The following is a 24,266-nucleotide window of genomic DNA, read 5'->3' as shown; positions in this document are numbered from 1 at the left end:
CGGGCTTGCCTTAGGTGCGGCCGCAATATAAGGGGAGGTGGGAGGGAGGAGCAGCTGGGAGGCGGGAGTGGGGCAGTGAATGGGCACGCAGAGGGGGCATGGCCGCAGGGGAGGCAGCGGCGGGAAATGAGATGGAGCTAGCGGTGAAACAGTGAAAAAATGCACGAAAACGGAATAGGACAGCTGAACAAATAACCACAATGAAAAACAAAATACAAGGGGCACAAAACAAAATAAGATTGAGAAGGGGGGGGGCAGCTGACTGACAGCAGCGACGAACTCACAGCAGCAGCGGGTGGAGGCACAAACACACAGGTGGTGCTGTGTGGCGCGGGGAGTGGCCTAACTTGTAAGCAGGGTCAAGGGTCGCTCTCCTCAACGCGCAGCGGCCGCCATACAAGGGGAGGTGGGAGGGAGGAGCAGCTGGGTGGACTACAGAGGACAACGCCCCCATCTCTGTTTAAGAAGCCAGTATCGGCTATAATCTAGGGTACGATAGCTTAGCATCTCCATGCATGGTTTTGCCTTTTTTTCATTATAGCGCATGTATCATGCGCTACTTTTATGCATGGTCTATTCCCCTCTCACGTGTGCTGTGAGTGGTGTGGTTTTGCTGAAAAGAGTCACGTGATGCCACTTGCCAGTTCTTTCTTTTGAAACAAATTAACACTATATATTTTGTTTCTCACGATTAAGTCTTTCTTCACACGCACTTTCAGGTAGGACTCACCTGAGCTAAGTCAGTATTTTTTGTATCCTTTCACTATTTTCCTCTTCACCTTATACAGCAGGCGAATGGGCCCCCAGAGTGAGTTAGGGATCCCTGGATCTGAGGAATGCCCCAGACCCGCGTGGGTTTTGAGGATGGGCAGAAACATGTTGGCCTACTTTTGCTGGCGGTGTGAGTCATTGCTCTTGCATTACCACCTTCCCTAATGTACCCACTAATAAAGGCTGACCTGGATCCCTTCACTGTCCAGTAGCTTTTATCTAAGAACCCTCCGGCTCTGAGTCCAACAGGAGGTTGAGTCTGCCCTGGGGGTGCTGCCCTCCCAGGGTGGGGAGAGGCTGCCGATGATGAAGCAAGACACAATATTGTGTGTAAGGCCTCCTCTTTCATAAGGATGGCCTTCCCCTCCCCCTTCCCCCTCAGCCATCGCACAGGGCTTCTGTGATGGTCCAAGTGTGACTAATTGAATATTTGTTTTCAGGCAAGAAGACTCTTTGGGCCATATGTATCAAGATATCCATTTGCGATTCTCAAATAGCGATTTTTAAGAACTCGCTATTTGAGAATCGCAAATGGGTATGTATGTACAAAATTGCATTTTATTTTGCGATTCCTTACAATTCCTTAATTGCGATTAGCAAATTGCTAATCGCAATTAAGGAATACTTTCCCATTCATTTCTATGGGCCCGGAGGCCCATAGAAATGAATGGGAAGTTATTCTCAATTTACGAGTCGCAATTTGCTAATCGCAAATTGAGAATAATTTCAAGGGTGCAGGGGTGTCCAAAGGACACCCTGTGGCACCCCTGAAATATGCATGAGTGCACATGTGGTGCACATACATGCCCTAAGGGCATGTATGTGCATCACATGGCACTTTGAAAAATGCAAAAATTTGCATTTTTCAAGGAATTCGCAACTTACCACCAACTAGAAGTTGGTGGTAATTTGCGATTCCTTAAGGGCATTTTGCTAATTTTTTTTGCTACATACATTGCATTTAAGGAATTGCAAATTTTGCGATTCCTTATTTTGCACCAGTTTTGCTTCATACATTCCATTTAGCAAATTCGCATTCGCAAAGGCCGAAATTCTGCGAATTTCGGCCTTTGCGATTGCGAATTTGCATGATACATATGGCCCTTTGTGTTTCTACCTGTAGCTGTGCGAAACGCAGCTCCACTTACACGGACTCGCCTTGAATGAAGAGCTCCGGCCTTTCCTTCAGCAGGTTCTCCCGGATCCACGTCAGCAGGTGCCGGACATCCCCTGAGGAAGGAAATCAAAGGCAGATTTAGTTAAAGGTCTACGGATCACCTCACTGGACTGTGTCCAGCTGCACGGAGGTCCTAGACCCTCCACTATGTACCGCTCTACCTTTCCAAACGCTTCAACCAATCTCTTCCCATAACCACATATTCACAAAGCTTTGAATCTGCTGCATAATGTCCGCATTTAAGAAACCGCCTCCCAACTATCAGCCTTCTACCCAAATTATCTTCTTCTGCAAAGTTTTTGAATATGCCAGGTTGGCTCACTTTCACTCTTACTCTCGCCTCAGAGTATGGATTCTTCCCACTCCATTCCACCAACAGTGCTCTTACACAAATGCACAACTTTCTCACCAGCACACGTCGCAGGCATCTCTCCTCAATCCCAATCTTGCACTCGCTGTTAGCAGCACTTGATAGAGTCCCCCACGCTGGCCATCCGCGCCTCCCCAAGTACCAGCAGAACAACAACTATATATAGATATAGAATATAGAAGCCATTTATAAAGCGCCTGGTTACTCAGGAACAGAGTGTCCCCGCGCTGAAAACCGCAAAGAAGCTCAGAGGAATAAACACAGGAAAAACCGACAAAGGCAAGGGGGAACTGGGTTCTCCTCAGATCTCATGGATTGTTACTTTACAGCATGTGGCGCTTGGTGCACCAGTGACCCATGTCTTACTGGAAGGTGTCTACAAGGGCTCAGTCCTGGACCCTTTCCCTCTATCCCATCTCCCTCGAGGGCATCATCTTGTGCTTCAGGTTCTTCTATCTCGAACCACAGACTGCCGGACACTCATCCTCTACTCAATAGCCCTCTGCATTTCTATACGTAAAGATTCAAAGCCTGTAGACTGAAATCAAATCTACTTTCCATCGCCCACCGCTTCAATATCACATCTGCGTCGATCTCCAAGGCTAGGATGGTCTATCCTGCTCTTCCCCTCTTCCTCAAGCAGATGTCAAGGAATGCTGTCCCAAGGTTCCACAGGCTGAACATCCAGAGAATTTTCCACAGCTCGCCTCCCAACCGGACACGTGCCCACTGTGTCTATGCACAGGCTCAACAACAGCAACAGCCTCCTATTCAGTCTCTGCAGAACTCTTCTGTCCATCCTTGACGAATTCAACAACATTTCTACCCTCACACTCTCTCTACCGTTCCAGGCAAACACTCTCTCTCTCTGACCACCACCATGGCGGCTGCAAACCACCAAAGTGACCTTTTTAAATTCGTCCTCGTATTCCAGGCAGTACACGGTACATCAGCACCTCGCCTCTCCCAAAGCCTCTTCTGGCTTTGCTTTTTGAAGGTTACGTCTGTCAAACAACAAGCACATGCCACTATCAGGTCTTCGCAGCACCTCTCTGCAGAATCCTCTAGTCCAGTTTTCTGCTCTGTTCTTTAGGATCACCTCACCGGTCGCGAGGAGCTGCATGGTGGACTCCAACCACTGCCTCCCGCCTCTCTCCCGCCAAACCCCATACAGAGGTAACACCGCATGGCATGACATGTCACAGTAACTTACCATCTACCAATAATCATCTTCGCCCTCCCTCCATGAACCCATCTACTTCTCTTGCTCTGTTACTAAATGAATGTTTCTGAAAGATGTTGTTCATTCATAAACACTTAACACTTGAGGGCTGTGGGAGAGGGTCTTGTGAGACATTGGCTTGGAATAGTTTAAATATGTACATTAACTGATTTCTGCTGTGTCAATGTTGCAACAATTGGTTAGAGAACCAGGATATAGAAAGGAGGATGACGAGAGAGATTACTCACCGATGAGCCCACTACTTGTCAGTGGGACTCATGTACAGATTCTCATGAGCACCGCTTATTTCATACTCCGAGTGTCTGGCTGCCAGAGGGACTCCTGTACAGAATCTCACGAGCACCGCTTCTTCCATACTCTGTGTGTCTGGCCACCAGAGGGACTCCTGTACAGAACCTCACGAGCACTGATTCTTCTATACACCGAGTGTCTGGCTGCCAGAGGGACTCTTGTACAGAATCTCAAGAGCACCGCTTGTTCCATACAGAGTGTCTGGCACCAGACGGAACTTGTACAGAATATCACGAGCACCGTTTCTTCCATATGCCGCGTGTCTGGCCGCCAGAGGGACTCATGTACAGAATCTCAGGAGCACCGCTTCTTCCATGCTCCAAGTGTCTGGCCACCAGAGGGACTCTTGTACAGAATCTCAGGAGCACAGCTTCTTCCATACTCCGAGTGTCTGCCCGCCAGAGGGACTCTTGTACAGAATCTCAAGAGTACCGCTTCTTCCATGCTCCGAGTGTCTGGCCGCCAGTGGGACTCCTGTACAGAATCTCATTAGCACTGCTTCTTCCATACCCTGAGTGTCTGGCTGCCAGTAGGACTCCTGTACAGAATCTCAGGAGCACCGCTTCTTCCATACTCTGAGTGTCTGGCTGCCAGAGGGACTCATGTCCAGAATCTCACGAGCACCGCTTCTTCCATACTCTGTGTGTCTGGCCACCAGAGGGACTCCTGTACAGAACCTCACGAGCACTGATTCTTCTATACACCGAGTGTCTGGCTGCCAGAGGGACTCTTGTACAGAATCTCAAGAGCACCGCTTGTTCCATACAGAGTGTCTGGCACCAGACGGAACTTGTACAGAATATCACGAGCACCGTTTCTTCCATATGCCGCGTGTCTGGCCGCCAGAGGGACTCATGTACAGAATCTCAGGAGCACCGCTTCTTCCATGCTCCAAGTGTCTGGCCACCAGAGGGACTCTTGTACAGAATCTCAGGAGCACCGCTTCTTCCATACTCCGAGTGTCTGCCCGCCAGAGGGACTCTTGTACAGAATCTCAAGAGTACCGCTTCTTCCATGCTCCGAGTGTCTGGCCGCCAGTGGGACTCCTGTACAGAATCTCATTAGCACTGCTTCTTCCATACCCTGAGTGTCTGGCTGCCAGTAGGACTCCAGTACAGAATCTCAGGAGCAACGCTTCTTCCATACTCCGAGTGTCTGGCTGCCAGAGGGACTCATGTCCAGAATCTCACGAGCACCGCTTCTTCCATACTCCTCTGTCAGAGGGACTCCTGTACAGAATCTCATAAACACGGCTTCTTCCATACCCTGAGTGTCTGGCTACCAGTGGGACTCCTGTACAGAATCTCATGAGCACTGCTTCTTCCATACTCCGAGTTTCTGGCTGCCAGTGAGACTCATGTACAGAATCTCACGAGAACCGCTTCTTCCATACTCCAAGTGTCTGGCCGCCAGAGGGACTCTTGTACAGAATCTCATGTGCACCGCTTCTTCCATACTCCGAGTGTTTGGCTGGCAGTGGGACTCATGTACAGAATCTCACGAGCACTGATTCTTCTATACACCGAGTGTCTGGCTGCCAGAGGGACTCTTGTACAGAATCTCAAGAGCACCGCTTGTTCCATACAGAGTGTCTGGCACCAGACGGAACTTGTACAGAATATCACGAGCACCGTTTCTTCCATATGCCGCGTGTCTGGCCGCCAGAGGGACTCATGTACAGAATCTCAGGAGCACCGCTTCTTCCATGCTCCAAGTGTCTGGCCACCAGAGGGACTCTTGTACAGAATCTCAGGAGCACCGCTTCTTCCATACTCCGAGTGTCTGCCCGCCAGAGGGACTCTTGTACAGAATCTCAAGAGTACCGCTTCTTCCATGCTCCGAGTGTCTGGCCGCCAGTGGGACTCCTGTACAGAATCTCATTAGCACTGCTTCTTCCATACCCTGAGTGTCTGGCTGCCAGTAGGACTCCAGTACAGAATCTCAGGAGCAACGCTTCTTCCATACTCCGAGTGTCTGGCTGCCAGAGGGACTCATGTCCAGAATCTCACGAGCACCGCTTCTTCCATACTCCTCTGTCAGAGGGACTCCTGTACAGAATCTCATAAACACGGCTTCTTCCATACCCTGAGTGTCTGGCTACCAGTGGGACTCCTGTACAGAATCTCATGAGCACTGCTTCTTCCATACTCCGAGTTTCTGGCTGCCAGTGAGACTCATGTACAGAATCTCACGAGAACCGCTTCTTCCATACTCCAAGTGTCTGGCCGCCAGAGGGACTCTTGTACAGAATCTCATGTGCACCGCTTCTTCCATACTCCGAGTGTTTGGCTGGCAGTGGGACTCATGTACAGAATCTCACGAGCACTGATTCTTCTATACACCGAGTGTCTGGCTGCCAGAGGGACTCTTGTACAGAATCTCAAGAGCACCGCTTGTTCCATACAGAGTGTCTGGCACCAGACGGAACTTGTACAGAATCTCATGAGCACTGCTTCTTCCATATGCCGCGTGTCTGGCCGCCAGAGGGACTCATGTACAGAATCTCAGGAGCACCGCTTCTTCCATGCTCCAAGTGTCTGGCCACCAGAGGGACTCTTGTACAGAATCTCAGGAGCACAGCTTCTTCCATACTCCGAGTGTCTGCCCGCCAGAGGGACTCTTGTACAGAATCTCAAGAGTACCGCTTCTTCCATGCTCCGAGTGTCTGGCCGCCAGTGGGACTCCTGTACAGAATCTCATTAGCACTGCTTCTTCCATACCCTGAGTGTCTGGCTGCCAGTAGGACTCCTGTACAGAATCTCAGGAGCACCGCTTCTTCCATACTCTGAGTGTCTGGCTGCCAGAGGGACTCATGTCCAGAATCTCACGAGCACCGCTTCTTCCATACTCTGTGTGTCTGGCCACCAGAGGGACTCCTGTACAGAACCTCACGAGCACTGATTCTTCTATACACCGAGTGTCTGGCTGCCAGAGGGACTCTTGTACAGAATCTCAAGAGCACCGCTTGTTCCATACAGAGTGTCTGGCACCAGACGGAACTTGTACAGAATATCACGAGCACCGTTTCTTCCATATGCCGCGTGTCTGGCCGCCAGAGGGACTCATGTACAGAATCTCAGGAGCACCGCTTCTTCCATGCTCCAAGTGTCTGGCCACCAGAGGGACTCTTGTACAGAATCTCAGGAGCACCGCTTCTTCCATACTCCGAGTGTCTGCCCGCCAGAGGGACTCTTGTACAGAATCTCAAGAGTACCGCTTCTTCCATGCTCCGAGTGTCTGGCCGCCAGTGGGACTCCTGTACAGAATCTCATTAGCACTGCTTCTTCCATACCCTGAGTGTCTGGCTGCCAGTAGGACTCCAGTACAGAATCTCAGGAGCAACGCTTCTTCCATACTCCGAGTGTCTGGCTGCCAGAGGGACTCATGTCCAGAATCTCACGAGCACCGCTTCTTCCATACTCCTCTGTCAGAGGGACTCCTGTACAGAATCTCATAAACACGGCTTCTTCCATACCCTGAGTGTCTGGCTACCAGTGGGACTCCTGTACAGAATCTCATGAGCACTGCTTCTTCCATACTCCGAGTTTCTGGCTGCCAGTGAGACTCATGTACAGAATCTCACGAGAACCGCTTCTTCCATACTCCAAGTGTCTGGCCGCCAGAGGGACTCTTGTACAGAATCTCATGTGCACCGCTTCTTCCATACTCCGAGTGTTTGGCTGGCAGTGGGACTCATGTACAGAATCTCACGAGCACTGATTCTTCTATACACCGAGTGTCTGGCTGCCAGAGGGACTCTTGTACAGAATCTCAAGAGCACCGCTTGTTCCATACAGAGTGTCTGGCACCAGACGGAACTTGTACAGAATCTCATGAGCACTGCTTCTTCCATATGCCGCGTGTCTGGCCGCCAGAGGGACTCATGTACAGAATCTCAGGAGCACCGCTTCTTCCATGCTCCAAGTGTCTGGCCACCAGAGGGACTCTTGTACAGAATCTCAGGAGCACAGCTTCTTCCATACTCCGAGTGTCTGCCCGCCAGAGGGACTCTTGTACAGAATCTCAAGAGTACCGCTTCTTCCATGCTCCGAGTGTCTGGCCGCCAGTGGGACTCCTGTACAGAATCTCATTAGCACTGCTTCTTCCATACCCTGAGTGTCTGGCTGCCAGTAGGACTCCTGTACAGAATCTCAGGAGCACCGCTTCTTCCATACTCTGAGTGTCTGGCTGCCAGAGGGACTCATGTCCAGAATCTCACGAGCACCGCTTCTTCCACACCCTGAGTGTCTGGCCGCCAGAGGGACTCCTGTACAGAATCTCACAAGCACTGCTTCTTCCATACCCTGAGTGTCTGGCCGCCAGAGGGACTCCTGTACAGAATCTCATGAGCATTGCTTCTTCCATACTTCGAGTGTCTGGCTGCCAGAGGGAACTTGTACAGAATCTCACGAGCACCGCTTCTTCCATACTCCTCTGTCAGAGGGACTCCTGTCCAGAATCTCATAAACACGGCTTCTTCCATACCCTGAGTGTCTGGCTACCAGTGGGACTCCTGTACAGAATCTCCTGAGCACTGCTTCTTCCATACGCCTCTGTCAGAGGGACTCCTGTACAGAATCTCACAAGCACTGCTTCTTCCATACTCCGAGTTTCTGGCTGCCAGTGAGACTCATGTACAGAATCTCACGAGAACCGCTTCTTCCATACTCTGTGTGTCTGGCTGCCAGAGGGACTCTTGAACAGAATCTCATGAGCACCGCTTCTTCCATACTCTGAGTGTCTGTCTGCCAGTGGGACTCCTTGACCCCACCAGGTAGGTCGCCCCCCTCCGCACAGCACCGCCTGTGCCTCCCTGCCCCAGCTGCCGCTGCTGAAGAAGTTTGAGGCCCTCCACCACCCGCAGGCTACCACCTGCGCCTCATCCCTGGTGGCCAGTGGTAGGCCGTAGGTAGGTTTGTTCATCCTCTGCTTTATTGCTTTCATTGTATTGCCTGTATTTTCATTGTTGTGTCTGTGACTGCTGTTGTCTGTCTTCCCCCGCTGCCTGTACGTGGTCCGTGCCCCTTTTTCTTCCCTCTGTTCCCCTCGCTGTCCCTGTGCTCTCTCTGCCCGGTCTTTCCTTCTGTACCCCTCGCTGCCCCCGTGTCACTGCCCGGTTTTCCCTTCTGTTCCCCTCGCGGCCCCCATGCCTCTCTGCCCGTTCTGCCTTCTGTTCTTAGCTGCCCCTGTATTTCTGTATTCTGTATTTTGCCACTGTGCCACTCGTTTTTCTGGTATTTCTGTGCCCTTTCTGCCTTCTGTGCCACTCGTTTTTCCCTCATTTTTGTGCCCCTTTTGCCTTCTGTTCCACTCGTTTTTTGTGCCCTTCTGCCCTCTGTGCCACTTGTTTTCCCCTCGTTTCTGTGCCCCTTTTGCCTTCTGTTCCACTAGTTTTGTTGTGCCCTTTTGCCTTCTGTGCCACTCGTTTTTCCATCGATTTTGTGCCCCTTTTTCCTTCTGTTACCTTTGTTGCCCCTCACCGCCCTCGCCGCTGCGTCCCCTGCGGCCCGCCCCCCTGACTGCCACTGCCCATTCACTGCCCTCGCCTCCCGCCTCCCAGCTGCTCCTCCCTCCCACCTCCGCATGTATGCCGGCCGCTGCACGGCCGAGCAGCGGCCGCGCGCAGCGGACGCGCCGCTAACGCCGAAGGCATGTCTAAGGCAAGCCCGTCTGCGCCCGTCCGCGCCTGGACCGCGCCCAGCGCCAGAACCCCTGATAGCCGCACCCACCAGGACGACCGCCGCCTCTATGACGCCAGCACTCTGCACGCTCTCAACTCCGGACGGAGCCACACCTGCTTCAAGGCCGCCCTGAAACGCACACACGGCCCCTTCACCTGCCGGAATTGCAGCTACACCAGCCTCAGAGCCGACAAACCACCCGCCAAGAAAGACCCCAACCACATCCGATGCATACTACAGAACACCCGCTCCGCACGCAAGCATGCCGTCGGGCTCTGGGACCTGCTCGACACAACATCCCCGGACGTCGCCTTCCTGACAGAGACCTGGTTTAACAACTCCTCCGCACCCGACATCGCCATAGCCATCCCAGACGGCTACAAGATCACCCGCAGAGACTGCACCAACGGAGTCGGAGGAGGAATCGCCATTGTCCACAAGAACAGCATCAGGGTCTCGACTAGCACCGACCACGCACTCAGCACCGCCGAACATATGCATTTCCGGATCCACACAGACCCTAACTCCACCCTCAGAGGCACCCTCGTCTACCGACGCCCCGGACCCCGCCCCCAGTTCAGCGACTCCATCGCCGACTTGATCAGCACGCACGCCCTGACCTCCACCGACTACATCCTCCTCGGAGACATGAACTTTCACCTTGAGCACAACAACGCCAAAAACTCCCCAACCCTGATCGATAACCTAGCCAATCTCGGACTGAAGCAACTCGTCACAACGCCCACCTACTCCGCCGGCCACACGCTCGACCCCGTCTTCTCCTCAAGCCCGCACGTCTCCGTCAGCCACACCACCGAACTCCTCTGGACCGACCACCGCTGCATCCACTTTGCCTTCCAGAAACCCACCACACACCATGGCACCCAACAGATCCCCCGCCGCTGCTGGAGCAAAATCACAGAAGACCAACTACACGCAAACCTCGCTCTCAGCCCACCCACCGAACCCTTCAACACTGACAACGCTGCCCACGGCCTCAGATGCTGGATCGAGGACTGCGCCAACACCCTCGCCCTGCTAAAGAACCCCCCCCCCCACAGAGACACCAGCAAGAGGGCCAGCTGGTTCACCCCAGAACTCCTAGCCTCCAAGCAAGCCTGCCGGAAACTAGAGAAGAAATGGCACAGTGAACAAACTCCGGACAGCCACGCAGCCCACAAGGACGCCATCCGTAACCACCACCACCTCATCAGGGCGGCCAAGATGACCTCCTTCAAAGACAGCCTCGACAACAACGCACACAATAGCAAGGAGCTCTTCAACATCGTGAAGGAACTCTCCAACCCCAGCTCCAACACCAATGACATCCCGCCGTCGCAAGCTCTGTGCGACTCCCTCGCCATCTTCTTCCACCGCAAGATAGCAGACATCCAGGACAGCTTCAACACCCAGACAGCCCCAACAGACAGCAACACAACAGACCCTCCGTACACCATCGACCACGACCCCCTGCTAGCCTGGGCCAGCGTGAGCTTTGATGATACCATCAAGACCATGCACACAATCCACTCCGGCTCTCCGTCAGACCCATTCCCGCACCACGTCTTCAACAGAGCAAGCTGCTCCATCGCACCCCAACTACGCAACGTCATCAATCTCTCCCGCGAGACCGCAACCTTCCCAGAGATCTGGAAACACGCCGAGATCAACGCCCTACTCAAAAAACCTGAGGCAGACCCAAGAGACCTCAAGAACTTCCGGCCCATCTCTCTGCTCCCCTTCCCTGCCAAGGTCATCGAGAAAACCGTCAACAGACAGCTAACCCGATACCTCGAAGAGAACAGAATCCTGGACCCTTCCCAGTCAGGGTTCCGCAGCAACCACAGCACCGAGACTGCCCTCATCGCCGCCATCAGGACCCTGCTAGACAACGGCGAGACCGCAGCACTCATCCTCCTAGACCTCTCTGCCGTCTTCGACACCGTCTGCCACCGCACACTACGCGCACTCTGGACTGGACCACCTCCTTCCTCTCCGGCAGAACCCAGAGCGTCCGCCTCTCCCCATTCCGTTCCAAAGCCTCCAAGATCATCTGCGGCGTACCCCAGGGATCCTCCCTCAGCCCGACGTTCAACATTTACATGGCCCCACTTGCACACATAGCCCGACAGCAGGACCTCAACATAATCTCCTACGCCGACGACACTCAGCTGATCCTCTCCCTCACCAAGGACCCCATCACCGCCAAAGCCAACCTCCACAAAGGAATGAAGGCCGTCGCCGACTGGATGAAGACCAGCCGTCTGAAGCTGAACTCGGACAACACCGGAGGTCCTCATCCTCGGCTCCAACCCTTCAGCCTGGGACGACTCCTAGTGGCCGACGGCACTGGGGGCAGCCCCGACACCCACCGACCATGCAGGCAACCTGGGAATCATCCTTGACTCAACGCTTTTAATGACTAAGCAAGTCAACGCCGTCTCCTCCTCCTGCTTCAACACCCTCCGCATGCTCCGCAAGATCTACAGATGGATCCCGACAGATACAAGAAAGACAGTCACCCAGGCCCTCGTCAGCAGCAGACTCGACTATGGAAATTACTTCTACGTGGGAACCCCGACCAAGCTCATCAAACGACTACAACGCATCCAAAACACCTCAGCACGACTGATCCTCGACGTACCACGCAATGGCCACATCACCCCCCACCTGAGAAACCTGCACTGGCTCCCCGTCAACAAGAGGATATCCTTCAAGCTCCACGCACACAAGGCACTCCACAAGACCGGCCCTGCCTACCTCAACAGACGGCTCTCCTTCTACATCCCCAATCGCCAGCTACGCTCCGCCGACCTCTCACTCGCCACTGTCCTGCGCATCCGAAGAACAACCACCGGTGGGAGATCCTTCTCCCATTTCGCCGCAGACATGGAACACCCTCCCACTGAGCCTACGACAGACCCAAGACCTGCTGACCTTCAGGAGGATACTCAAGACCTGGCTGTTCGATCAGTAGCACCCCTCCCCCCAGCACCTTGAGACCCTCGCGGGTATGTAGTGCGCTTTACAAATGATTGATTGATTGACTCCGTTACAGAATCTCAGGAGCACCGCTTCTTCCATACTCCGAGTGTCTGGGTGGCACATGGACTCCTGTACAGAACCTCACGAGCACCGCTTCTTCCAGACTCCGAGTGTCTGGCTGCCAGAGGGAACTTGTACAGAACCTCACGAGCACCGCTTCTTCCATACCCCGAGTGTCTGGCTGCCACAAGGACTCCTGTGCAGAATCTCACGAGCACTGCTTCTTTTATACTCCGAGTGTCTGGCACCAGAGGGAATCCTGTACCCAATCTCACGAGCACCGCTTCTTCCATACTCCCTGTGTCTGGCTGCCAGAGGGACTCCTGTACCGAATCTCACGAGCACTGCTTCTTCCATACTCCGAGTGTCTGGCTACCAGTGGGTGGTAAATCAAGGCTGTCCAGCAGAAATAGGAGCTACAAGGATCAGGGTGAGTGAAGTATGCATCTAGCCTCGGACCCACGAACAGAAGAACTGGGTGTAGGAGATTAGGGTCTGCTTCCTATGGTCACCCCCATTTTTTGCTGTGATTTTATGGTTTTTCGACTTTAGGCTGGCTGTGGCCCTGCTAATCAGGACCACAGCCTAGCTGTTCTCTCTCTAAATTGATACCATGTACTTTAGGTACATACCAGATTGGGTATTGGGTCACCTTTGTGAGCCCCTGTATAGTGTACCATAGGTACCCAGGGCATAAGTGCATCCAAGGCCTACCAGGTGCTGCAGCATGTATTATGCCACCCCTGGCTGGCCCTCCAAACTGACACCACAGGTCTGTTCACACAGCCTGGGTAAGGTGGTGTAATCACCCCTTACTTAGATATAGTATACCTATATCTACCTTATATATAGACACATATACACCTATAAGTCACTCCTATGGTAGGCCTCGACAATCCTGGAGGCAGAGTGCTTGGTTTTATGTGAGAGGATGCCCTAGCATGAGCTGAGCCCCTCTGCAGCTTTCGGAACCATCTCCTTATAGCTGTTCTATGATATAGCCATCCCATATACTCTTAAGTGCATTATAATCCTCGCGGTTAATGCTAACTTTGGTTTGGCTTTATCAAAACATGTCGTGTAAGGTGTCAAACACTTTGGAATACTACCCCGCCCCCCCCCCCCCACCAGTTCTGGTGGAAGGGGTAGCATTCCACCCTTCTAGAGGGAGAAGACATGTAGTTACTGGTAAACCCGGTTAAAGTTAAACAGAGCCTCAGCATCACAAAATGGATGCTGCTGCCACAGACACGAGTCTGACCTCCTGCTGCTGGACAAAACTCCGGCAGGGGAGGCCTGGACAATAGGTTTCCTGTCCGGGGAGGTGCCAGCACCTCCCCAGACACGGTTTTGTGTATTGGGGCAGGGAGGGCTGCATCAGCAGATGCTTTTCCAGACACTGCCTGGGGCACACAAGGTGCTCCATGCATAGCCCGGTTCAAACCAGTTGCTGGGGCACTCCAGCCCCAGCTCTGGCGCGAAACTGGACAAAGGGAAAGGGGTGTAACCACCCCCTTCTCAGATCCACCCATAGGAGGGACCTAGCCAGGTAGTCCAGCCCCTAACCTTTTTTTTTAAAAACCTTTATTTGCTATTTTCCAAAAGAAATACAAAAAGAAAGGTAAGTATACATGTTCAATATACATTGATAAATCGTAGGGTGTCACTCTGATCTCAAATACAAAGCATACAAGATTCTGAACATACTCAAGAGTCATTGTGAAGAGTCCAGCCCCTAACCTTAGTATAAGTATAGGAGCTGTGTCCCCAGGACTTTAGATTACCCTGGACGAATCTTCACAAGACATATCCCGGACCTTCGACATTCCATTTCTACTGGAAGACGGAAGATATCTCCCTTGTGGTCAAGGAGTGACCACCCTGTGCAAACAGGCACCATCAGCAACTTTGCCGGTCTGCATTTTCAAGGCTCCCGCCGGATCCCGAAGAATCTGCGACACAGGAACTGGACTTCCAGACTTCTCTGACTCCGACCCACATCCACAGCAAAGCTGAGACCCGTGGCAGACACGAGAGACGTGGGACCAGACACCCTGGACATTCTGCATATTGCTAACTGCTCGACTCCCGAGGTACCCTCGCAGTTGTGCATTGGGGTACGAGAAGCCCCAGCCCCGAGCACCCTTTGCATCAAAGCACAGGCCCCCACACTCCGCGAGTGTCCCGTGGGCCCCGCTTTTGCATTTGTGCTCGACACGTCTTCTCGGTTCCTTGCCCGTTGGCTAGTGAGCCCCCTGAAGACTTTTCCATGAAACAAACTTGCTTTCCTGGTTGCTCCAGGCTTGCTCCAGCTTCCCTCCAAAGGAGAGGAGCCACAGACCTTGCTGGTCTGCAACAGAGCCGATCTCGACATCCTGCGTGGGTTGCGTTTGCCAAGGCTTGTTGGGTCCAATCCGGATACCGACACCACAGTCAACTAGATCCTTCGTGGGACAGCTCGAATCCAGCGCCTGGTCATCGTCGATGCCTCCTGGACCTCGTGGCTGAAGAGACAAACTCACCTTCTTTACCTGAGATCATCGCGACATCGCCTTGTTCCTTCCTGGTTCCTTCCTGGTCACTGGCTAGTGACCCAGACTCTGTCCCCTCTGCTTTCAGGTTCTTCAGATCTTCGATCTACCCTTGGATCCCCCCGGACTTTTCCTCTGGTCGCCTGCAGCACTTCTTTGCAGATCTCAATAGAAAACATCTACGAAACCCGACACCAAAAGGCACCTATGCACCCGGCTTCCCTGGGTTAGGTAACACGAGTACTCCGGTGCTCCTGTGGGTCTTGACTCTCAAAGTGTCCTAGTCTAAAGGGGTTTTGTCGTAGTCTATCCGGAAGTGCCCTTAAACAGTAACTTTGTAACTTCTTCGTTTCCCATAGAAAGTCAATGGTAACTCGCGACTGTGTTTAGACACTGCACGCGTCTCCCGTGGGTCTCGTACTTCCTAACCTTTGGTTGTTTAGTGTAGCCCCAGCGATTCCCTAAGCCTACTTTCTATCCCAGACGTGGTTCTTATACCACTATTTTAGTATATGGTTTGTGACCTCATTAAGAGTGCAGAGGGGTTGTGTTTAGAATAAATACATATATATTTGATATATACCTTGTGTGGTGTCCTTTCATTTGGTATTCAAGGGATTATAATTGGTAAAACAACTAGCTTCACATGCTCTCTGAAGTCTTAGCCTATTGACTGCTGGTCCATGCTACCACTAGGATAGCTTTCTATAAGGTTGACTTTACAACCACCATCAATAAGGGTCGATTAGACTGGTGCAAGGTGCCCACTAGAACTAGTGGACATCATATGCCAGCCTAACTTCTCATAGTGGGAGAGGTGGAAAAGAGTAGGCAAATACCCCTGACCACTTCATCTTTAGTCTGTTGCCCATGGACTGTGGGTGTGAGTAGCTGGAGATGAAGTTTGGGCATTTTGCGCTTTTGGTGGTCTATGTCGGGGAAACTTCACTGCCAAAAGTACTGAAGGAGGACTTGCGGGTGGAGTTCCCTGAAGGGGACTTGTTGCTGACTCCTGCTGAAGAGGTCTGTAAAGCAGTTGTCCACTCACAGCAGGTACTCCACTAGCAGATGGACTCTGTGGTGGAGCACCCAACGTTAAATGCTCTGGGCTAACTCCGACAGGTGACGAGAATGAGTGTCACCTTGCTTCTGTATATAGTACATGGCTGTCATGTCCGTGCAAATGAGGACCACCTTGTTCATGATGCGACAATGGAAGACTCTCAGATGTAGCTGAATGGCCAACAGCTGTAGATAATTTATGTGGCGACTCTGGTGATGCGGTGACCACTGGCCTTGTACAGTGACGTCCGAAAATAAGCCCCCCTCCACCCTGTAAGGGAAGCGTCTGTTGTAATGGTGATCTGCGGGGTAGGGTCGCCCCTGCTACTGGTTGTTGGTGTTTCACCACTGCCGGGAGCGAGAAGACCAGCCACAAATCAACACTAGATCTTCCCAGTGACACTCTGTCTGAGACCACTGTTGTGCTAAGCACTCTTGTAACGGGCGCATGGGTAACCTGGTATAGGGGACTATAACAATGCAGGAGGCCGTCATTCCCAGAAGGTGCATCCCTGTTCTAACGGTAACCTGGTGATCTGGCTGAAAAAGAGGGAGAAACGTCAGGAAAGCTGGGATAGGCCTTGCCCACCGCCGAGTTGAGGACCGCCCCTACACAGGACTGCATTTGAAGGGGATGAAGGTGGGACTTGGTGGCGTTGTTGTTGAACCCCAGGTGGGTAAGTGGTTTATGGCGGCATGCGTATGTGCGGGGCACTGTTGGTGAGTTGTGTTTTTATTCAGCCAGTCGCCCAGGTAAGGGAACAGCTGGATGCCCTTGCACCACAGGTGCTGCCCAAACCAGCTGCTAAACATTTTGTAAGCACCCTGGGGGCACTGGTGCTAGGGTGACCCTAAACTACAGCGCCTTGAACTGATAATATTTGCCACAAACTGGAAGTAGTGCTGCTGAGCTCGATGAATTGGGACGTGGCAATAGGCGTCTTTGAGGTCCAGGGCAGTCTTGAAATTGGCCTTATTGTAGAAGAGGAATGATATCCTGTAGAATAACCATGTGGAAGTGTTCCAACCGGATGTACTCAGTCAGGGGCTGTGGGTGTAGGAGCACTGGCTTTATGGCACCCTTGAGTAGGAGGGTGTCTACTTCTTCCCAAAGCAGGCATTGGTGTTATGGGGAGAGGATGCGTCTGCAAGTGGGATGCTGGGAGAGGTGGAAAAGGGTTTCAAACTGTAAACATGGCGTATTATATCTAACATTCACTGATCAGAGGTGATCTGCTGCCTTGTGGGGAAGAACCCTTGGAGTCGACCCCCGATAAGTGTCGGGTGATTGGGGAAAGGAGGGGAAAGTCACTGCTTGGAGGGGCAGCTCCCTTGGGGGAGCCCCCCTTGCCTCTTCCCTTGGAATCGTTGCCTCTGTAGGAACCTCGAAAATAACCCGTTGTGGAGGGTTGTTGAGGCTGCTGATGTTGGTAAAAGGTGGAGGTGTCAGGAGAAATTACCTTAGAAGCGCCCTGGAAGGCAGCCCACCGAAAGGATCTCTATGGGGAGGGTACCAATGACCGTGGTGGCCTCCGTGTCTTTCTTGATCATCTCCAGCATCTCATCAATCTGATGCCTGAAGAGATGGTACCAGTCGAAGGACAGGTTGAGGAGATGGTGTTGAACGTCTGGCTTGAAGCCAGAGACAGGGACCCAGGCGTGCCTGCGGATGAGTATGTTGCAATTCATGCCAGAAGCTGCAGTGTTGACAGCATCAAAGGCACATTGTATGGAGATATTGGAAATTAGTTAGCCTTCCGAGACAAACTCGCTGTACTGTGCCTCGCAAACCCTAAGTGTAGTGACCCCTGAAGAGTGAAGAAAACGGGATCAGCAGACAAAGGGAAGGAGGGCAAGGCGGTAGCTAGGCAAAGCAATGGTTGAGGACTAGTTGTGTTGTCATATCTCCTCTAGCCCTTCGGGGTAGTAGAAGGTCGAGCGTTTCCGCAAAGCTGAGCTTGAGCTTGGAGACATCAGTGGTTGGTGCCGGAGGCTGGGCGAGGATGAGACTAGTGTGAGGATGAATGATGACAGGTCGCTGATGGATGTCGAGTTACTCCTGCAGCCGCTGGAGAACAGTTTTGATGGAGCCGGCACAAAAAGCAGGTCTCGATGCTGAGGGCTTTGGTGCCAGCGCGTGGGTCATTGACACCAAGCAAGGCTTAGACGATGACAGTTTTGGCTTCGATGGGTGATTTGAAGCTGCAGCCAGTGCCGAAAGACAAGGCCCCTACCGGGGCGTTATGTGTCCCAATCCCCCACCCGGATGAGTCATTGTGCGTTGAGTTGATGCGAGAATAGGTACAGCGATGGGAACACGTCCGACTCGACAGTGGGTTAAAAGCTGTCTAACAATGGAGCTGATGCCCATGCGCATTACCAGAAGTATGTGGAGTTACTATACCCTGTGACTCGAGAAGAAAAACAACATTCACACATCCGGAACCAACACTAGATGGCAGGGGCATGCACAGCATGTGAATCTACAGCCAGGCATGCCTCGAACTCTTGACTACCTTGCTGCGTGGTTTGACTTGGTAATTTCCGTACCATTTTATCGCTCTCAGATTTACATAGATTGAAGAATCAAGGATTTTGTAACTTTCGGAGTGATAATAGTCAAAATTTCAGGCAAAGTTAGTTGCTGGGGGGTATGATCACTTTTTCTTGTAATAAACTGGAAATTCTTACATAAGGCAAAGGCTGAGTAGTGTAATAGAGTGTAGTCGATTATGCTTCTAGAGTTTACGGAAGCACACGTGGGTGGTGCTGGTAGATCTGCAGCTAGTCTTCCGTTCAGGGTACGGAGCCCTACGTCGGTAAGGGCTCTGGACACATAGTGGTTGTTTACTGCACATGCACAATGATGACTTGAGGAGGCGCCTGGAAAGAATCTGCAGAGGTCTGGAGTGTTCGTTATATCCCAGGCCCACTCGCACTCCCAGCATAAGGTGGCGCTGAGAGGCTCTGCACTAGGACAGCAGCAGTTTTATAACTCTGCCAACTCCTGCTGCAGCACCTTAGAAAAGCAGGAGGCGCTACTTCTAAGATCTAGCTCAAAAATAAGACAACACCTTGGATGGAACCACGAGGCACTGCTACTAAGATCATTCACAGTAAGACCTTAGGCCTATTGACTGAAAACAGAGGGCAAGTAGGACAAACTAGGCAGGGAACAGCAACAGAGCTATCGTACGCAATGTGGGAACTTTATCCGAGCAGCCAAGTCCACTTGGTCCATGTGCCGTGGACGGCGGTCCAATGTCACCATGAGAGTACAAAAGAACAATAAAAAAGGCTGATCGAGACTTAGCATCCCAGAGACCGGAATAGTCCAACCAAACAAAGCTGCTAAGAAACAATCATCGCCACATAACCACTAAAAGTAAAGACTTGAAAGGCAAAACTGCCAAGGGACGCTTTCTACAGAAATCTAAAGACTTCAAGTGGCAGCCAAGACTTTCGAGCACGATAAACACCCACCTGAAGTCTCCCAAAACCATATACATCAGTTCTTGAATTAAGCATACCCAAAGGGGACCTGTTCTTGTCTACGGTCTCCCAAAACCATCCAAACCTGCTGATGAGTGATGACCATAATAACAACAGTACAATCTGGTGGTCTAAGATACACAAAATACTGAAAAAGAAATTGAAAATAGCTGTGGTTTCTTCCAAATCAGTTATATCCAAATTCGGACAGCCTGAGAGATTAAACAAACCCTATAGAGGGAAGATGAGAAAATGATTTCCATCAGCTTCCCTGTCACATCACCCCATTAGCTCAGGAGATGATACTGTGATCTAGGAGTGTGAACCAGATAGCCAAAACACCATAAAGACCAATGATCGATGACTAACAGCCTATAGTCCAAAGTACACAGACCAAGCCAAAATGCAGTGCAAAAAAATTGGTGAAGAATTTAAAAAGGACATGGCGGCAAACCAAACAGTTCTATTAATGCTTGCTTCCACGCCTATTAAAAAGAATGCAGGTACGGCTAACAACAAATGTGCCGCAGATCTTCGATCGACTAGTTTCAGCCAGCTGGGCAAACACCCATGGCGTGATGACCACACACAGCCAAAGCCTGGAAGGGACAAAATACTCGTGCTTGTGAAGCCTTCATTTGGAAACAGTCGCACAGCCAATAGAGGCAACGAGGCCCTTTGAGAGACAACCCTTTGACGGGCGATCCCCACACTGCCAGCTGTTTAATCTATATAACTATACATGCCCAAACCCTTCAAGGGATAGGGCAGTCAAACTCTTAGAAGGGTAATACTGAACTGCAGCCAAAGGGCTTGTAGGGTGATGCCAGGTCTCTTTAGGACGAGGCTCGGACAATAGCCACACTGCCAACGTCTTTGTAGGGCGGTCCTGTGAGGGAGCCAGCCACTGAGTAAGGGCACTTCTCGGCTCACGCAGGAAGAGGGATGTGTCTCCTGTAGATATCTGGTTTATAATCCCAAAGTGAGCCACTTGCAGAGCAGCTGTGCACGGCCTCACTAGGAGGCTTTCTGAGAGTGAAGATAGAGAGGGGTGCAAAGCGATGGGTCAGTGCGAGAAAGAGGTATTTACTCAATGCCCACCAACTGGAGGGTCTCAACACTTCAAAAGACCTCAGTCAGCAGGAAGATCAGAATACATATTTCAGATCCACTATCGCCACCATAATTGGCCTCGCCCACAAAATTGAAAATAAATGGAGTCCTGCCCCTGTCCCTTCCACCTACAGGACCAGAGCGGGTGGAAGGGCCTTCTCCTACATCACAGCCAAAGCCTGGAAAGAGCTCCCGGTCAACGTCAGACGCTCCCCTACTATGCACACCTTCAAGTAGAGCCTCAAGACCTGGCTTTTCGGCCAACCTGGAGCTGCACCCCCGGCCCCCACTCCCCCAGCACCTTGAGACCCTCACGGGTGAGTAGCGCGCTTTACACACCCTGATTGATTGAACATTTGTGTGTCTCGAGCACAGCTCCACCAGACATCAAGTTAGCAGCAGAGTACTTACAGGGTTTGGATTGGCTTGGCAGGGTCACATGATGTTTCTTGATTCCATCAAACAAGAGCTCAGCTCCGCCCCTGCAACATTAAGGAAAATGGATGGATCAGGACAGTTGAAAGTTACAAGAACACCATCATGTCACTGGTACCCTGCGTAAGAGGGTCCAAGCGATCTGGAGGAAAAGTTACATGAGAAAATATCTTTTTTACACCTTCTCCAACAAACAGCTCCAATAAACCTAACTTTCTTTGTTCTCAAACAACTGGTTTTCACACATGCCAACTATTTTTGGGGAGATAAGTCTAGGTCGGTTGCCTCTACCATCTCCAACTGTCCTGATGGCTTTCCGGCTGCCAAGGCTACACCTCCAGCCATTCACCCACATAAAGAGTTTTTGTACCTAATAATGGGTCCCTGTGGTACTTGCATAACCTGAGATGGGGGACAGATACTTGTTAGACCTTTTACTTACACTGGCATGTAAACTTGTTCTTAGTAACTGGAAAAATACCACTAACCTCAAATCGGCAATTTGGAAGAATTTTTAAATTTGTATTATCTTTATTTCGACAGAAAATTGTCATAAAAGAGCACAGAAATAAGACAGTAAAAATAGTACGATGAGATGTTTAAAAACAAGTAAGTAAAACCAATCCGCAGCATTTACGACTTCTAATACATCACAGATTCTCTCACCTACCCTGCTAGAGTGGAAATGCCCGGCCCAATATAAATCTACAAATATGTCCGCTTTATCCTAGTTTAAAAATGTAGCCACAAGTGCCCTTCTAATAATCCACATTGCTGCTAGGAACTTAGTAACAGCGAAGACCACAGCCGGTGAAACATCCGTCTTTAAAATTCTGAGCGCCTGTGAGCAGTGGGTCATCCCCAAATTTTTACATATTGGGATGATCCATCTTCGTCTCTGGTTTAAATAGGCTGGAAAAAAACAACAACAGAAAAAAACAACATGGACATCATTTTCAAGGTCTGCATTACACCCTGGGCAATTCTTGGGCGATAGTGCACACCATTTGGACGTATGTTTATTTATTTATTTTTATTTTATTCAGAGTTTTATATAGCGCGCACAAGATCTTTACAGATATCAGAACGCTTTACAGAAACAAGGGTGAGGATAGCAGGAGGGTGACGCAACATAATATTGGGTGCAGTATAAGTTCAATATCATGATCAGATAGCAGTCATGTGCTGATAAAATATCAACAAACAGTCAGGTAAACGATAATATAAGACGATACTGAGTCTTTGATCCAACTACAATAGAAATCAGGAGAGCTTAGGCTAAAGGGATGGCTTATGACAATATCTAAAAGTTACAAAGAATAAGGGGTAGGGACATCGAGTTTCAGCGAACTAACGAGAATAGTCTAATAACAGGTGGTTAGTGAGTAGCATAATAGGATCGACTGATCATAATAGAATTATGACAAACAAGAAGAATAAAAAGGATCGCAATCAGGAAGAATATGGTATTATTTGACATTAGACAATCAGGTAGCCAAAGATACCATTGCGGTGCGGAGTCTCTGATCAACAACAATAAAGTTCAGGTGTACTTAGCCATAAGGATGGCTTTCACCTCTTTCTTGAAGAGGGCCGTGGAGGAGATAAGCCTGGTTTCAGGAGGGAGTGCATTCCAGATCCTCGGTGCCATTCCTGAGAAGGAGCGTTTGTACGTTTTTTCCTTCCGGAATCTGCGGGGTTTCAGGAGTAGATTTTTTGTACTTCTATTGGATCTCGAGCCACCTGATATAATCCCCTTTTGTGTGAGGTAGTTGGGTGCCTTGTGGTGTACGGCCGAGTGCGTCATAACAGCAATTTTCAGTTGTATTCTGGCTTCAAAGGGCAGCCATTTCAGGGATTTCAGGTCAGGGGATATATGTGAGTGTTTTCTTGATCCAGTAATGAGTCTCGCGGCAGCGTTCAAGGAGGCTCTTAGGGGTGCAGTTGTTGCTAGAGGGAGACCACTGAGTGTCACAATTCCATAGTCTATGCGGGGGATGACGAGGGCTTGTACAGCATTTTGGAAGTCTTTGGCTGGGAGGAAGGGTTTAAGTTTCCTCAATGTGTTGATTTGGAAATTAGCTCCTTTCGTTGCTTTGCTAATGTGCTGTTGCATGTTGAGCTTTGCGTCCAGTGTGACACCTAAGGATTTCGCGGAGTCCACGATGGTGGGCCGGACATTGAGTGCAGTTAAGTTGTTGAGCCAAAGTTGGATGGTGGTAGATTTCGCAGGGGGTGCTATCAGAAGGAACTCAGTTTTCAGAGCATTCAGTTTGAGGTGATTGTCGGCCAACCACGATTGGGTCTTTATGAGAGTGTAGTTCAGAAGTTTGATATCCTCCGGGGATTGTACCTTTAGGTAGAGTTGAGTGTCATCGGCATACATATGGAAGTGTACATTGGATGCTTGGAGCAAGGAGGCAAGTGGTTCCATGATGAGGTTGAACAGTGTGGGTGAAAGGGAGGATCCTTGTGGAACTCCTAGGTCGACTGGCACAGGCGAGGACAACACATTGTTGATCTTGAACTTCTGAGACCGGTTATGTAGGAAGGAAGTGAACCATTTGAGAACAGTCCCGGCAAAGGAACAGCAGCTTCTAGTGCTGTGACTACTTGAGCATATATTTCAGCCACTAGCTCAGGGCGGGTTACCGCTTTGTCCCATCTGATTCTTCGTCTATTGCTAGTAAGGAGTGCCCGATTGTCTGGACTATCTTTGGGACAACCAGATGAGAGGAAATCAAGGATCAGAGGGTTATGATCACTTTCACCCCTGGGTTCCACCTTAAAATCAATAACCTTGTGCCACGCACAGGCCTCAACAAATATATAGTCCAGGCGGGCCTCTTGGCCAGGTTTATTGTAGGTATGCTTAGCGGGCGTATCCGAGATTACGCGGCCTTTACATGCCCTTATTGAGTGGGTTAAAGTCAGGGCAAGAGTTTGCAGCGCCAGCAGTGCCCATGACTTGGGCGGGGGACCCACCACCGGAGGTATTTTCCAGTAATTGTCCTCTTCCAAAATTGGGCCATCCAGCAAATCTGCCAGTGGCTCA

At 50.9% G+C, this 24,266-nt stretch overlaps 1 protein-coding gene across 3 annotated transcripts in view; it reads right to left on the bottom strand.

The window, feature by feature from the left end:
- The window catches only part of LOC144761156 (ubiquitin-related modifier 1), a 77,653-nt gene that overhangs the window by 34,641 nt on the left and 18,746 nt on the right, over window positions 1–24,266 (bottom strand). For 2 of the 3 annotated variants that reach the window (XM_078646648.1, XM_078646647.1), the window contains exons 2-3: window positions 21,188–21,258; window positions 1,920–2,001 (exon numbers count right to left, since the gene is read on the bottom strand). In XM_078646648.1, coding sequence (XP_078502774.1) covers window positions 1,920–2,001; window positions 21,188–21,258 — 153 coding nt within the window. The remainder of the gene's footprint in view (window positions 1–1,919; window positions 2,002–21,187; window positions 21,259–24,266) is intronic. The other variant, XM_078646649.1, reaches the window with a different exon arrangement.

Source organism: Lissotriton helveticus, chromosome 5_2 (assembly GCF_964261635.1).
Source record: "Lissotriton helveticus chromosome 5_2, aLisHel1.1, whole genome shotgun sequence".
NCBI lineage: Eukaryota > Metazoa > Chordata > Amphibia > Caudata > Salamandridae > Lissotriton > Lissotriton helveticus.
The sequence above is the reverse complement of the archived record's forward strand: the minus strand, read 5'-3'. Positions and strand labels throughout refer to the sequence as shown.